The sequence below is a fragment of the Limulus polyphemus genome, unplaced genomic scaffold (genome assembly GCF_000517525.1).
Source record: "Limulus polyphemus unplaced genomic scaffold, Limulus_polyphemus-2.1.2 Scaffold1018, whole genome shotgun sequence".
Classification (NCBI taxonomy): domain Eukaryota; kingdom Metazoa; phylum Arthropoda; class Merostomata; order Xiphosura; family Limulidae; genus Limulus; species Limulus polyphemus.
The window spans coordinates 181,841-198,471 of NW_013666628.1; the positions used below are offsets into that span (position 1 = coordinate 181,841).

Sequence of the window (16,631 nt, forward strand, 5' to 3'; positions counted from 1 at the left end):
AAAACAAAAGTAGTTTAGTAAAATTTTGAATCTTAGACACTAAAACCTTGTGTCGTGGGCAGTAAAGGGTACCCGTGGCGATGGGGTCATTTAACAAAGCTGTCACAAAAGAAGAGTAGACAACACAGATGTTAATGTCTAAACAGTTGCAGCTTCTCTGGCAGTATCTATATTTTATTGTTAAACTATTGCATAAAAGGAGAATAAACGATACTGATAGGACAAAGATGTGCCTGCATGTGTTATTCATTTGATTATTACAGGATTTACAACTATTATGTTTTTTTTATTTTTTTAAGTTAGCTAATGAAACTGGAGTCCTAGTTGCACATGTTACAACATTTCCAGGTAAAGAAGTGCTAGGATTGCTTATTAATATGCTTCCAAGTACTCTCAGGTTAATAGTATAAGGTTTTGTTTGTGCATGGTAACTCCAAAAGCATACCCTTATTGTGAGTTACAATTTGAAAATACTTTTTATTTCTATTATTTTATTGTTTTTTTTTACTAGATTTAGTCATTTCATGTTGACCCTCAAATCAAAAAGCATTTTTTCAAATAACTTGCTATTTCCAGGTATATTCTGGGCCATTGACTTTATATGTATATAAAAGATCAAGGTGATCTGAAAACCATTTGTAATTATTGCAGATATATAAATCTAAGCCTAATTTGTTGAATACCCTCCACACCCAGTATAATCTTATAATTGAATGTGTACTATGAATTCGAAGTACATGCCTACTCAGATGAAGTTATTTGTGTATTATATATTTAAAAGGTAGAAGACACTTATATTTGTTCTTACAAATATTAACTGTTCACATTTATTAAAATACTATTCAAATGAGTTTGTTTTATATAATTCTTTGTTAAAATAGCTTCTTGATAATATTTATATTAGATTATATATCTTGCTTCATTTAAAAAAATTCAAGCTAGAAGGGAAATGATAACTGGATATTCTGCTTGTTTTGTAGGTGGGATGGTTCCCCAAATCCTATGTGAAGCTAATTGCTGGACCGCTGAGGAATCAAGAAAAGTAATCACTTTAATTAGTTTAGCTATACAGATTTTATAGTCTAGTTTTAAGTCTTTAGTACATTAGGGATAGTATTGACTTTGATATATCTCAGAAAATGTATGTGTTAAATATTCTGGCAAAATTTCAGCTTTTTATTTTGAAATTGCATACATCTCTCTCGAGAAAATCATTTATAGTTTCTATTATGTGGAGTTGTCATCTTTAAAGTATAGAATTTTCTTGAAAAGCAAGCTTTTTTTTTTTCATATTTGTGAAACGATAGATATACTGAAAATTATCATTAACTTATTTTATACCAGTGTTAAACTTGGCTTGTTATCTATGAAATTTCTGTATATGAGTAGTTAGAAATATAGTATTTCATGGAGGTCAGTAAGTAGGCAGAAAGAAATATGATATTTCAAGCAGGTGAGTTAGTTTTTAGAAATATCTGAAGCATATAAATAAGTAGAAATAGAAAGATGCATTATTTCAAAGAGGTGTGCAAATAGATAGTAAGATATTTCAGTGAAGTGTTTGAGCAGTTAGAAGTATGATATTTTGAGCAAGTGAGTTAATAGTTTAAAAGAAGTACATTTTGAGCAGTTGAGTAAGTATTGTATAAGAAATACAATATTTCTATAGGTGAGAAGTACCTAGAATTAAAGATACTTCGTTCTATAGGTGAGGAGTACCAAGAAGTATGATACTTTGTCTAGGTGAACAAGTAGTTAATTTGCTCAAAAGGGAGTAATTTTTTATTTTATTTTTTACAACACATTTTCATGTTAAATTAAAATATATAAATCTGACTTATTTCTTTCATTTTGAAAATGTTTTAGTACTATTCAGTCTCCTTCTGAAACTCTGACAGCATTCGGGGAAGACTTTCAGACTGCATTAACAGGTAACAAGGAGAAGATGTTTCCTAGAAATATAACTTGCATACAGCTACTTTATTAACTGTATCTATACAGGCGTCCTTTTTAACACATGTCATGAGGTTTCAGTGAGTTACATCCATAATTTAATTAAACTACTATTATCATGGTATATTAACAAACTTGGTATAAAAATGTAGCTAATAATCCAAATTTTAATCTAAGTTTTAAATTCTTAATTTTGATCAGGCATAATACTTCAATCTTATTTGGTTACATAACCATGAAATAGAAAAATCAGACCCCTTTTGCCACACCCACCTGTTACATCCTCTCTTTCACAAATTGCCAGTAGTTCTCTCTGGTGTTTAATGCTATGTTGTTTCGAACCAGTAAAAAGCCAAGGTTTTAATCTATCAAATGATGTATTATATTACATTGTTTTATGTACAAAGAATTGTCTATTTTATTCCCTTGAGAAACACGTAATGATATTGTCTGTTTATTATGTGTTATTATTCTGTGTTCTTAAGTGCATTACGTAATTAAATTAAAAGTTATTTAATGTAATAGTACTGTTAGTATAAAAAGTAGGGTTAAGTTTCATTGACCATCAACAGCCAAAAAAAAAAAAAGTTATCCAGGTGGGTATTATTTTTCATGTGTATTCTTTATTTATTATTCTAAAAGTATCTAAAATTTAAGAATTAGTAATTTATTACATAAGATAAGTTTAGAGTAGGTAAGATAAAGAAATAATATATATATTAAATATTTCACGAGGTATGGTTGAGAGTAGCCTGTGCCTTACATTATATTATAGGGTAACAGGTTTAGGTAACGGGAACAGTTGGTTGATCAGGGGTAAACCCTTGACCCACCAACCAACGATGGAAAACATTCCATTTGCATTGAGAAATTTAGAAAGGGCACATGAAACAAACCAGAAAAGAAGCTAACCAGCAAAGAAGCCGAATCTCCTCACCAATGACCAGAGGAAAACCAGGTGTTAAGATGGAGGACAGGAAGGGATATGGGATGCTCTGATGATTTTTTACTTTTGTTTCTTGGGCGTAAGTGACAAAGCTGAATGTATGCTATCATTTTTGGCTATGTGTGAGAAAGGAAGCAAGGAAAAGCTCAGAGATATGCATTACCTTATCTCAAAAAAGAAAACACTTACTGAAAATGGAAAGAAGTGAACAAAAAAAAATAATACAATTCTATTCCAAGGGGAAGAAACACTGGTAATGTTCAATTTTTATTCAGCTGTTCTGCCTCTGTTGAAGTACTATGTGTTTCAAACAACTGAATGGCACACAAATTACATGCCAAACAAGAAGTGCTGAAAGAACTTCTGACATGTTATATTAAGCAAGAACAAATTGTAGGAAAGAATGCAAAGCAATTAAAGCTACCATAAACAGAGATATACTGTTATGAGCCTTAAGCTTTTGGGATAAACAGTTGTAGTTTTCTATTACAGTCTGCATTCATACTTAAAAAAAGTGGGTAACAAGGCTAGTCAGGTTGACTGAGCACATTTAGAGTTAGGGAGTTGAATGTAAAGATTAAAGTACACAATATCTTAAAAACAATCTACAAACCCATACAAGGATGCTAGTCTTCGTAGCAGTCTCTCGAGCATCTCTCCATCATTGAGCACATCCAGGACAATAACACCTACAAAAGGAACACTCCATACTGGTGAAACAGTGGTATTAATAAACCTGGAAAGCATGCAGACAAATCCATGCAAAGTTCATGGGGATAAAGCATGAATTAACCCATGCAGAAGGAAAAAAGGATAGCATGTATTAAAGCCTGTTCCCTCTTCAAGTGATCAGCTTCAAAAGCATGAAACAAAAAATGGAATGAACTGTGTGACAAGGGAAATCTTAAGTGTATCTAAAATGTACTTTATACTGGTATTTTCACAAGCTGTAGTTAGCACAGGAACCAAAAATAAAACATGTCGGGCATTTACAAGGATGATGGTACCCATCTTCATACAGATGAAGGCCAAGCAAAGGCCTCCATACACAAATACATTAACCAGACTGATCATGGTGACAAGAAAGTTACAAAAGCTCTATCCAGTCTACAAGAACATGTTAATATGGAAGCCATGTTTAGATTGGCCAAGAGAACACAGATCCATAAATACATGTAGAGATGGTGTAAGAATCACCCCCTTTAAGAAGCTCACAGAAGTCAATGTCTCGAAGTTAATAACAGAATATCAACACTTCCCTACCAGACTTAATCACTGCTACCCTCATCATCAGGTAGTTATCACAGTGCAATAGAAACAAGGATTTATTTTTAAATAAATGCTGCTGAATTCACAGTAGATATATGGAAAGGTTGTGAAGCTTGCCAGAACATGTTTGCAATAGCTTTAGATCTGAAAGATGCCTACAATAGAGTCCAAGTGTCCATTCTTGCTGGAAAAAGTCTCAGAATAGACATCAGTATATCAAGTGTAAAATAGGTCATTACTGCAATACCAAAAGGTGCATCATGAAATATGGAACCATGCTGGTAATCCGAGTAGATCACCATCAATACTGGTTTGCCCCAAGAATTGACACCAGTTAACATCTTCATTATGGATCTAGTCTGCTTTGATTGTCCAACCAGATATTGTGCTCATTTTAGCAAAGCTGAATTGAAAGCAAATTACAAAAGACTGAAAATTAGTAGGACAGTATACAGCCAGAAAGCCATTGATAACGTCAGTAAAGGAACTCTCTTCTACCTCCTGCAAAGTATCTGTTCCCCACATGAGTAATTAGTGCCTCTCAGCACCCTGGAATTTTCACCTAGTACTCATTTTAACTTAGGCTTAGTTTATTGTACTATTTAAATCTCTAGCCTCCCTTTGTAATAGTAATTGATTTTTAGGCCTTGGATTAATATACATTATATTATTTGGTTCTTAGATCTGGTACAACATTGAATGTGGCATGAGATCATTATTTTGCATACTCTGATTTTAGTTTCATTATCTAGTTTTAACTGGTTCTTAGGCTCAGTACACTTACATCCTCTATTAAATCTACTGCATTGATTTTTAGAAAAAGTGAAATTTGTTAATTTTCTATCAAATGCATAAAGTTATATTAATTTTGTAATAACACCTCAATTAAATTTCAAAAACAATCAAATATGTTTATGTGTATGTCTAATTGTGCATTTATGCTTTGAAATTTTAATTTACTTAAAATAATAACACATTAACTTAGGTTTTTTTTCATGTACTTCATAATTATTTCATTGGGATTCTAAATCAGAGGTGTCTGAAAATATCATATCAGATCTATCTTTTTTCTTCCACAAGTCACTGTCCAAGAGCTCTTTGTTCATTACCAGAACTCGACAAGTTGAGTCATATGATGAGAGAGAAAATATTATGTAAAGTACTGTTTATATATGGCTCAAATTTCAAAAGATTTTGAAGAATTAACTCTTTTAGCACGGGCTCGGTCCCTGGGACCAACCTTGTAACCATTTTATGCTTGTTATAGTTTTCATGCTATAATTTTTAAATTATTAAGCGAATGTTAACGAAATTTGGCAGATTATCAATAAACAATGCTTTCATATGCAAAATATCAATTTTTTTATTATTAAAAGTCTTAAAGTTTGTAAAGCAGTTTTTAGCATATCGATTTGACTGACCACATGAACTCTTTGTACTTGTTCGAAGACTTTATAGATTTGATACTAGTAACTTTTTAATACATTGTGTATATCTTCATGAAATTTGGCAGACTTTCCGTAAACATTAAAAAAAAAACTTTTTTTTATAAAATAAGATTTGTCCTTGAATGTGTGTAAAGTGATTTTTATGTTAAGATTAGAAGAACTTTTCTTCATCTAAAAAACCTAAAATTTCATTCGCATAATCCCTAAAACTTTCCAAATACATTTCAAATGTTTGTTTTGAGTAAAACTTTATATTTTATCTGTTATTTAACTGTATACAAGGTTGGTCAATTTGACTGACTTTGTAATCACCAAAAATAAATCTAAATTACCCTCTTTTTCTTTCTAGAATGATTTCAAACATAGCATTAAACTACATTCATTTATCCTAAGTAGCTGGCCCGGCATGGCCAGTTGGTTAGGGTGCTCGACTCATAATCTGCGAGTCGCGGGTTTTAATCCCCATCCCACCAAACATGCTTGCCTTTTCAGCCATAGGGGTGTAATAATGTTACGGTCAATCCCACTATTCATTGGTAAAAGAGTAATCCAAGAGTTGGCGGTGGGTGCTGATGACTATCTGCCTTCCCTCTAGTCTTACACTGCTAAAATAGGGATGGCTAGTGCAGATAGCCCTCGTGTAACTTTGCGCGAAATTCAAAATACCAAACCAAACCTAAGTAGCTTTAAGCTCTTAACAGTATACATCTATTTATAATTAAATTGTATTATTTTCTTTCCGTTTTGATTGCCCTTTGAACCATGTCTAACTACTATTCACACCATTATAAGTTGTAAATCACTCTCGCCACGTGCAGCTCATGTTATGCTAACGAATTACATTACCCATGAGCTTCTCCGAGCTGCTTGCATTCATGCCTAGTGAAATATTTTTAATATATTATTATATATTTTACTTAATCTAACTTTAACTAACCTAAAAAGATCTCTGTTTTTACATTTTATTTACTTTTATAACAATAAATATAGAATAAACATGAAAAACAAGAAATAAATTACTTCTCTGATCTTTTTTCTTGCTGTCGATGACACTTAACCTACTTTTTTTATACTAATGGTAGTAACTCACTAAATAATTTTTATTTAATTAAATAATGCACCTAAAACATAGAATAATAACATGTGAAAAGTAGGCAATTTCCCTTAACTTAAAACTTATCTGTCTTTTTTAACTATGCAACAAGAAGTATTACAAGTTCACACAAGCTAGTCGTTAGCTTTCCCATGGGAAAGGAGCTCATACCTTTGAGTGAAATTGATGAGTAGCTGTTCAGAACAAAATGTTAGACAATATATCATTTGGTAGATGTAAACCTTGGCTTTCTATTGGTTATATAGGTAATATATATAATTAAACGTAAGAGAGAACTATTACAAAATCTCGCAAGAGAAGATGTGGCAGGAGGGGGGTCTGATTTTCTAATTGATAGCTCTGTAACCAAACAAAATTGAAGGCTATAAAAATTATGGTTTGTTTGAGCAATAACTGTTTTATAGTAATTATTTTACACTTAATTTCATACTTATTGTAGGGGTGGTTTGATAAAATAGAGAAGAGGAGATGCCTAAAGAAAATGTCACACGAAGGAAATTGAGGGTTTTTTAAATATTGCATTATAAAATTTAGAACTTGTATACTATCAAAAATGGATTATTAGCTAAGATTTTATGGTATACTAAAAAATAGTTTAGTAAAATTTTGAATGTAAGACACTAAAACTTTGTGTCATGCTCAATTAAAGGAGATTTTGTCACAATCAGGTACAAGTAGTTTGCTTAGATGCAGGAATGTATATATGGTATAAACCAAGAAGTCTCATGAGTGGAAATTACTTAGTTACTCAGTAAAGATATCTTGGGATGTGTTATTCAGTTAAGATGGGTTCTTTGATTTTATGTTTGTTGATGTTTGACTGTGTTTAAAATTATAATGCTTTTATTTGATATAATATGTTTTTTTTAATTACATTGGTTGTAAACATGAGGTTTTTCTTTTATTATGTTTACTAAATCAAATTATATCTACTTAGTTTAATGAGTACTGAGTACAGTAGGCAACAGGAAAATATTCTGATGACTCAAATCCTCATTTATCATGGTTTTTCTGAGCAATGACAATTTTATAGTGAGTAATTTATGTGTAATTATAGTTACTGGTGCAGTGTTGGATAAAATAAAGATGATGCTTAGAAAAAATGCGTCTTATGTGTCACACTAGGGGAAATTCAAGATTTTCTTTTTAATATTGCTTTGGAGAATTAAGAACTTAAAACTTATATATTATTAAAATATGGATTATTAGCTAAGATTTTCTGCTATACTAACTGGTATAACATAAAAGTAGTTCAATAAAATTTTGAATGTAAGATGCTAAAACCATGTGTCATGCACCGTGAAAAATACCTGTGGCAATAGGGTTAAGAGGAATGTGAAGATAAATATATCTGCAGTTAACATGAGTTTTATCATAAATTTTAGGCCTGTTGGTTTTTAATTTTCCCACAGCTTTTGGCATTTATACCATAACTTTTAAAATAATAACTTTGGTGTCATACAACACTTTCCTAATAAATAATATTAATTTGACTAACAAATAATTTAAAAGTATTTGTTGTTTCACTGTGTAAGTCACTGATTATTGAGTTTAAGGCATGCATAAATTATGTTTGAACAGAATGTGAAGAAAATAGTTAAATATAGCTATGTTTTTTTAGGCATGTTAATTTGTTGTTAGTATTACTGTTTTCTTCTTATTGTTGTTAGTTTGGAATAATTGGATTTTGAATAATTTTTTTGCATGCAAAATTTTATTAACATTGTGGATTTATGTAGTTGTTGTTCAGAACTTGTTTATTGCATTTCTGAGGGGTATTATAGAAAGAAACTTATGGTTAGGAAAAAAGAACATGTGATTTTACAGTTTTGTGAACATAATTGTTCTGAATTTGTTGCATTCTGAAAAATGCTCTAGAAATTGTGAATAATAGGAAGTTAGGATTATATAAAAATTTGCCACTTAAAAACATGTTTAAAAAATATTCAAAATTTTTTTATACAGGTAAAAAACTATGTTTAATTGAATGCAAAGAATGGGTTTGGTCATAAGTCTCTTATCTGCAGTTGAAACACTTTTATATCTTAGTGACTAGCACATGTAGCACTAGGCAATTACGTACTTGTGAAATATATGTGTTAATCCACTATTGTACTAATCTAATAAAGTAAGAATTTGATATGTTATTATGAGAAATTGAAATAATATGGTTTACCAGTTAATTTTTGAATTGTAATGATTCTATGGGTGTTGGAATAAATTCACACCCTCAATACATAGCAGTCAGTATTATCTGTAACTTGTAGATTGTTGTTACCTTTGAAAGTTCTTTTTAAGACTTTAGATTTTTAAACATCAATCACAATAGAGTTTGAGCCATTTTGATATATATTCCATTGTGTGAAAGTATTTATGTACAATTATGAAATTGAAAGCAGAAAGATGCTTAAAGGTGTAATTGTGGTATAGGAAATACTGGGAAAAATAGCATAAGAATATGATATATACTAAAAGCAGTATTATTTTAATTAGGTAATTAGTCAATTGTATATCTGTTGTTGATATATTTTCTCTAGAAGAAGCTGAATATTTTGTAGCCATGTACCCATTCCAGTCCCAGGAGCCTGGAGATTTATGCTTTCAACAGGGAGACACCATACTGGTAACCAAGAAAGAAGGGGATTGGTGGACAGGAAACATTGGAAACAGGAGTGGCATCTTTCCTAGTAATTATGTCAGTAAAGTAGATTCTGTACCAGTTGAGGTAAGATTTAAACATTAAATGGTAACAGTAATGTTAAAGCTATTTGACATGGATCATTTAATATAATACTTCTGTAGTTAAATCAGTCTGTAGCTGTCAAGACAGCAGATTATATTGTTATTGTTTCAGTATTAGCAGTAAATCACAAATTTGCTTCTTATTAGTAGCTCTAATAAGAGTTATTAATAAACATTCTTCCTATATTATACCTAACCTCCACTCAGATAGTAGCTTTGTTGATTCAGTGCTGCCCTCTATATATGTATAGTTTTTGCTCACCACCAGTTTTCAAACTTCCACCTAAGATCACTCATTTCCACTTGATACTGCTTTGCTGTTGCATGCAAATAAGCATGTGGCAACCCTTCTCCAGTAGGAGTACAGCTGGCTTCTGTACTGATTGTTCAATCATCGTTAGATTTAAGTATAGCATGAGTGTTAAATTTAGTTATTCTTAGAATTGATAGTTTATTGGAGGTTTTTGACTGTGCTAATCATATGTTGTGTAGTTTAATTGGCAATTGTTGTATTATTGTGTCACGTTACTAGTTTTTCTTGAGTATTATTATGTCATAATATCTCGTAGTGTGTGGAAAGTTCTAGGCCTCAATTGGGCCATTTATAAATATGGGTCCAGAAATGTAGTTCAAGATCAACAAAGTTGGTGAGAGATACAATCAAATAGACCTAGGATGTGTGTTTGTATGTTTAGCTGTAAAGAGCACATAGTGGCATTTTCTTTTAACCTTATAGCACTAGATGCCATTTTTACATTCCTTTCTATGCATGGTTCTGCATAACATTCAAAATTTAATTGAATCTCTCTCTACTAGCAATATATTTCAATGAAATTAACATTATAATTTGAATTTTTATATTATCTAGCATTTTATTCATTTGTTTGAAACAAAATACTTAAACTGCAGTTTTTCTCATGTGATTCACATGCTATGAAATATCTCAACTTTACCAATCTACTTGAGTGTCTAGATTCTAATGAATGTGTGTCTCAACTATTTTCACGTGAGATTCAGTCTGCAGTTGCATTCTCTAAGAAACAGATATAAATTTTCCAACCCTTGATGAATGCTACGCCCACCTTCTATACTTTTCTGTGAGATCTACAACGTATTTGTTGTTCATTGACACAAGTGTATGTAGTTATCAGAAAGAGCTCTTGATACAACTGTTGTGATTAACTGTGTAATGAGCATTTGTATGAATATATCATTTTAAAACACTGTATGCTGTTTGTTGAAATTTATTGCCAACAAGTTACAGACACCTACTATAAAGAATTCTGCACATCCATATATAAAACCTGAAAATCATCACTTCTTACCTTTTTTGTTTGTGAACTTTTGTTATGTAGACATTTCTTTAGTGGAAATATCTCGAAAGAAATTAACTGTTGTGTAAATATTTATTGTTGGATTTTCGTTTTTGAACATTTTCTACATCTGCAGCTTTTGTTGTCATTTATTTCCACATTATTATTATTTCAGAAGTGTCAATAACTTCCACTTTTATGGTGAAAGACAATTAGATGCTGTACATGCTAGACTAACAACTAAAACAGCATTGGATTTGTCTTAGTTTTTTTGGGTTGTGATGGCTTGTGTGTGTAGCAGGTTGTGAAGTTTTTCATACAGCCTGGACCTTCTTTTGAAACTGAAATACCTCCGCCTATGTTTCCCATTCGTGATGGAAGAGGTTTTGGAAGTTTTTTCCCACCACCTACCTTTGCCTACGCCAATACTCATGCTTTCTTGAATCTACCTACTCTTTTGTAATTCTCTCCTTCACCTTGTAATTTGTTTTCTACTTCTTACTTTTGTGTTTTGGCCTCCCTCTCCAGATATGCAAGTTCATATTTGATCACTTTGACTCCAACTTTGGTGCATGCATTCCTCATTCTCCTTCTTTGTTATCTCATATACCTTTGCATAACATCAAGCCGTATTGCCTTTCTTTGACCTCTAAATGCTGAAGTCTTTTCTTCAGTCTTGTTCGACTTTCTTATGCTTAATTTTTTTCCTGCTTGGTCTTACATTCCCCACCTCTTTAAAATTAATTTTCCTCCATTCACCTACTTTCCATGGTAATCCACCCTTCCTCTGAGGAATTTTCAGCAGATGCTCGTTCACTTCTCTTATCTTCTCGTTCACTTCTCTCTTCCCTGGCTTTATCACTTCATACTTGGTTGATATGTTGCTTGAATATCTTGGGACTAGATGATCCTCCTACTTGAGTGCTTTTGCCTCCCTTTCATCTCAGATACCTTTGTCTGACTCCTTTCCTCTGCCAGTGAGATTTTTGCTGGAGTGCTTGTTTTTTTGGAGTCATATGCTGGGGCTGCATACGAATGTTTTTTTTTTATCTTCATTGGTTTCCTGTCTCTCCCATGTTCCTTCTGTTCCTCTTTCTGTCTCCTATCCTACTTCTTTTCCCATCCCCACTACTCAATCATCTGTTCCCATCCATCCTTCCATTGCTTGTAGACTTCAGTGCTGTCAATTTTGGTGGTGACTATTCTATAGGATCAGGGCCTGTTTAGTTAAGTTTTTAAACCTTTACTTATACGAGTCCCTTCAGTGATCACTGCTCGACCAATGAATCATGCATTCTTTGGATCATCCTGTCTCATGACTCAGAAGCAACAGCGTAGATTGCAAGTAGTGATTGGATCAGACCAACACTACTGTTGGGGTACCCATTCCACCACCTCATCTGAGATTCATCTGTTCACAGATGCATCTTTTCAGGGATGGGGAGCTTATCTTCAAGGTCAGGAGTTCCAGGGTATTTGGACGGAAAATGAGTCTACCCTCCATATCAACATTCTCGAACTCCAGGCAATGGTTCAAATCTGTCTGTCTTGAAGGGAAAAATTGTCATGATTCTTTCTGTCAATTTCACAGTGGTATCTCTGATTTTTTGTCAAGGAGGCACACATTCTTAAGACCTTTGTTTTAGTACCTCGGATCTCCTCTACTGGGCTCATTCCCTTCGTATTATCAGTCTTTTACCTTGTCATGTTCCAGGAGTGATAAATGTACTTCAGATCACCCAACCAGATTCTTCTGACAGAATGGATGCTACATCATGAGGTGTTTTGGTAAATTTGATTTCAGGTCGGGTCTCCAACAATCCATTGAGACTCATTGGTACTCTCAACTGCAGTTGTATGGTATCTGATACCTCATCCTCAAGCATTGGCAGTAGGTACATTGAGTCAGAATTGTATAGGTTTACATCTGTATGCCTTTCCTCCGAATCGGCTATTACCCTGGGGTTCTGACTATGGTTCTTTCCACTCCCTGTTGAGTTATCTTGGTTGCACCATTTGGACCAGCTCAAACATGGTTTCTGCTTCTTTGGTATCTGCAGGAATGTCCACTCTTGAGACAACCTCAATCAGACATTCTCCACCTAGATGCTTGCTTCATCTACAGTGGCTTTATATAAGGCATTCTTATTTGCTATTTTTTGATATTTCAGATATCGAAAGGTTTTTGAATCCTCAGTACTATCACGTCTACTCAAATCCTTTTTGTATTCTTCAGCCCAAATTACCTCTTCAATTATCGAATTGGTATTTTACTGTTGTTTTACATGCATTGTCTCATCCTCCCTTTGAGCCCTTAGCTTCATATTCTTTGTTTCACCCGTCTCTTAAATTGTAATTTTTTTGTTGTTGGCTTGTGTTTTTTGATGATTCTTTGCAATTTATGTGGATTGGGGCCCCCAGTGGCACAGTGGTACATCTGCAGACTTACAATGCTAGAAGCTAGGTTTTGATACCCATGGTGGGCAGAGCACAGATAATAGCCCTTTATGTAGCTTTGTGCTTAACTACAAACAAACCATGTGCATTGGACTCATTATCATTCCACATTTGACCTGCTTTACCCCAATAGGTCTTTTCTTCCCAATACTCACAACCATGGAAAAGAAAAGATCCTTCTCACCAATCCATTTGCCAGCCATTCCTCACCTTTATGACTATATCGATCCTTATTGTTGTGTCCTGTCAAGGCCCTCAAGTGTTATTTGTCTTGTACTAACTCATTTTGAAGTACTAGGAATCGATTGTTCAATTTTTGGGATCCTTCTATTTCCTGTAACTTATCTCCTGTTACCCTAACGAGGTGGTTTTGCAAGTTGATTCAGACGACCTATAATGGATTATCGTTACAGGAGAGGAATCTTTTGCATGTCACATCTCACCAGATTCATCATTTATCTATGTCATTAGCCACATGGTTGAAATGCCCTTTGGAAGACATTGTGTGACTGGTATGTGTACTACTCATAATATTTTCCTATCTCATTACTTACATTGTGTGGTAGTATCCTCTTTTGAGGGTTTTCGACTAACTCCTATATTGACCACCTCTGTTAGCCTTTAACCAGAGGTGAGTATTTTTGTCAATTATATTCTCTTTTATTTCCAGGATCCCTTTATTTTTCACTGGGTGAGTGTTACTCAGGCAAGTATGCTTTCTCTTTTCAATCCTGCATTGTAATTTCACTATAATTACTACAGGTTGCACAGGCTCTGTCAAAATGGAGTGTTCCATAAAACCATCTAGATGCCTACCGGATGGTATTATGCACCAATACTCATGGACTATCATGAGTTATACTAAAGGGGATCCTGCCAATCTTCAGGTTGAATAAATCAGGATCGGTTTGCTTTTAAAAATGTAGCTAATTGGGTTCACCTGTTGCACAGTTTCCAGAGCACTGTTCCTTAGGGCTCCCCAATACATATTACCCCCCAGACTACTAATGGAATTAGGGAGTCCTTACCACCCCCATTTTCCAGTTGCTAGGTTGGCGGACAGAGGCTTTTCCTCCCGAGTGTTTGAGTGTGTTCCTCCACTCTTGAAGAAGAGGATGAAGTTGGAGGCTCTCCTACTCTGATCCCTTGATGTTTTTCCCATATGTCAGTAGGAGTGGCACCAGCCTCCATGGGAACCTACTCGTAATTCTGTTTGAACTTTGATATGAAGCTATCTGGTTGGGGGGTGCATGGCCCTTATATTTGATCAAAGTTGATTTCATATATTGTACGTGGATGGAGGTCCACTATCTCCTCATAATTCCGAACATATATCCAGTGTAATATTTTCTCTCTCTATCTCAATTTTTTTTTATTTAGTGTAATCTGTAATTACCCAAGGAGCCATGAGGGTTGAGCAGACATGGTCTGCTGTAAAAGATTGTGAATGTTATTTCATTTCTACTACTATTACCCAATAATACTTTCTAGGTGCACAACCCAAGGGATCAGCTACTGTAGCTTTTTCACAGCATGGTCTTTGATGGTAGCTTTTACCGCTCGGACACCCTACTTTTGATGTATACAGATGACATACATGAGAATTTAAAGTTGTAATAGATGTCTTTATTAACCTTAGATTTTAACTTGAACTATATTGTTACATCTTTTTTGGCCAAAGGATCTTTACTAGATTGACATCATGTAATATGTTTAGTAAAATATAATTGTAAAATCCATTTTAACACATTGATGTTATATAAACTCAAAATCTTAGTTACAATGCCTAGGGGAACTATCCCAGATAATTCTGATTATTACATGACACTGGGAAAACATCTTTAACAGCAAGTTATATTTTATCTAACACTGACAATGATAAGGCTTGAAATACTTAGTCAACACATTGCAATAAACTTAGAGATAACTAGATTCAGTCCAACAGGATATTCCCTACTACATGAGGATGAATATCATATATAGTATTCCCAGCTACTGCTTTTTATAACTTATGTTTAGAGAAAAAATGCTCATTTACATGTAAATCTCAAAAGCAGACACGCATAAATATATGCACATAATGTCAAATATGGATATTGAACACAACAAAATTAAGAGATCAGTTATCATCAACATCAGATTCAGGATCATTACTTTCATGAAACTGTACCAAGTACTGTGCACAGGAACATTTTACCACTGACCCATGGCACTTGCACCCTAGATAACATGGTACTTTTTTCTTGGCACAGGAGCAGTTATTACTGCAACCATATTTGCACCACATGAGACTGACTTTGACATATTGTGTGGCCACAGTGGTGTGGTAACAGGCACCGGTATAAGCTCTGCATCCATGCTCATCGAATGGGGACACTCCTGGATTTGCTATGTGCGCTGTCTTGTCAATTATTGTGGCCAGAGCATATCTCTTTAGGTAGTGCATGAAGGCATCTTGAGTAGGTTGCAGCATCACTAACATAGTCTTGTTGTTGAGAAATTTATTTGCTGTGATTGCTGCTAGACTAGACCCATCCATTTCCACATTCTTCGTGTACACATCAATCAGCAAGTCCCTTGCCTGATTGATAGCCTCACCAGTGAGAGATGAGTCATCAGTTTATGTAAAATCTTCAATGACATCAATGCTGATCTTGCTGGATACCAACCAACCTGTCCCTCTTACTTGTAAAATATAGGAAGCTAGTAGTATCCCTTCAACTGAGACTGTGGACGAAAGGTAGTGATCGACACTGAACTGATCCTAAAGATCTTGCAATTTCTTGAATTGGCAACTCTTTAGCGAGATCGATGATTATTTCCTGACCATCCTTTGTAGAGACATTACATTCTGGTTTCTTTCCTCAGAACTACTGTTTGTTACATATTACACATCCTATTTTCATCTCATAAGGCTTGTTGTGTGAGTGGGGATGCCATGATGAAGTTGGCTTTGATACTCTATTGCTGTCATATTCAGATTTTTTATCTACACCAAGTCTTTTTTGCTCAGCAAGCCTGTAACTCTTCTCATTTAGGTAGAAATTTTGGCATTTGTTATGCCATTTTGGCTTTCTACTTTCCAACCAAATAGTTTCATCTGTGTCTGGTTGCAACATATAGCAGTGGGTCCTGTCTGTCAAGGATTGCTAGTTTCAGCTTTTCAAAAGTTGATGGCTGAATATTATATAGTCCCTTTTATTAGTTTTTCTTGACATATTATACATTTGTATAGTCCGTTCCTGCAACATCTGAATTCCTTTTCTTTTCCGACTGAAGTGATACACTTCTTTCAAATCCCTGTTTAGCCACCTCACTCATTGTCTTTCTTCATTAGCTGAAAAAACTTTCAAAATATTATTTCTATACTTTAACACTATGCTTTAGCT

General features: G+C 33.8%; 1 protein-coding gene across 2 annotated transcripts in view; it reads left to right on the forward strand.

Annotated features, from left to right (window-relative positions):
- LOC106461720 (intersectin-1-like) overlaps positions 1–16,631 on the forward strand; it is a 223,110-nt gene that overhangs the window by 117,360 nt on the left and 89,119 nt on the right. For both annotated transcript variants that reach the window (XM_022388749.1, XM_022388750.1), the window contains exons 22-24: positions 981–1,042; positions 1,867–1,931; positions 9,268–9,455. In XM_022388749.1, the coding sequence (XP_022244457.1) occupies positions 981–1,042; positions 1,867–1,931; positions 9,268–9,455 (315 nt within the window). The remainder of the gene's footprint in view (positions 1–980; positions 1,043–1,866; positions 1,932–9,267; positions 9,456–16,631) is intronic.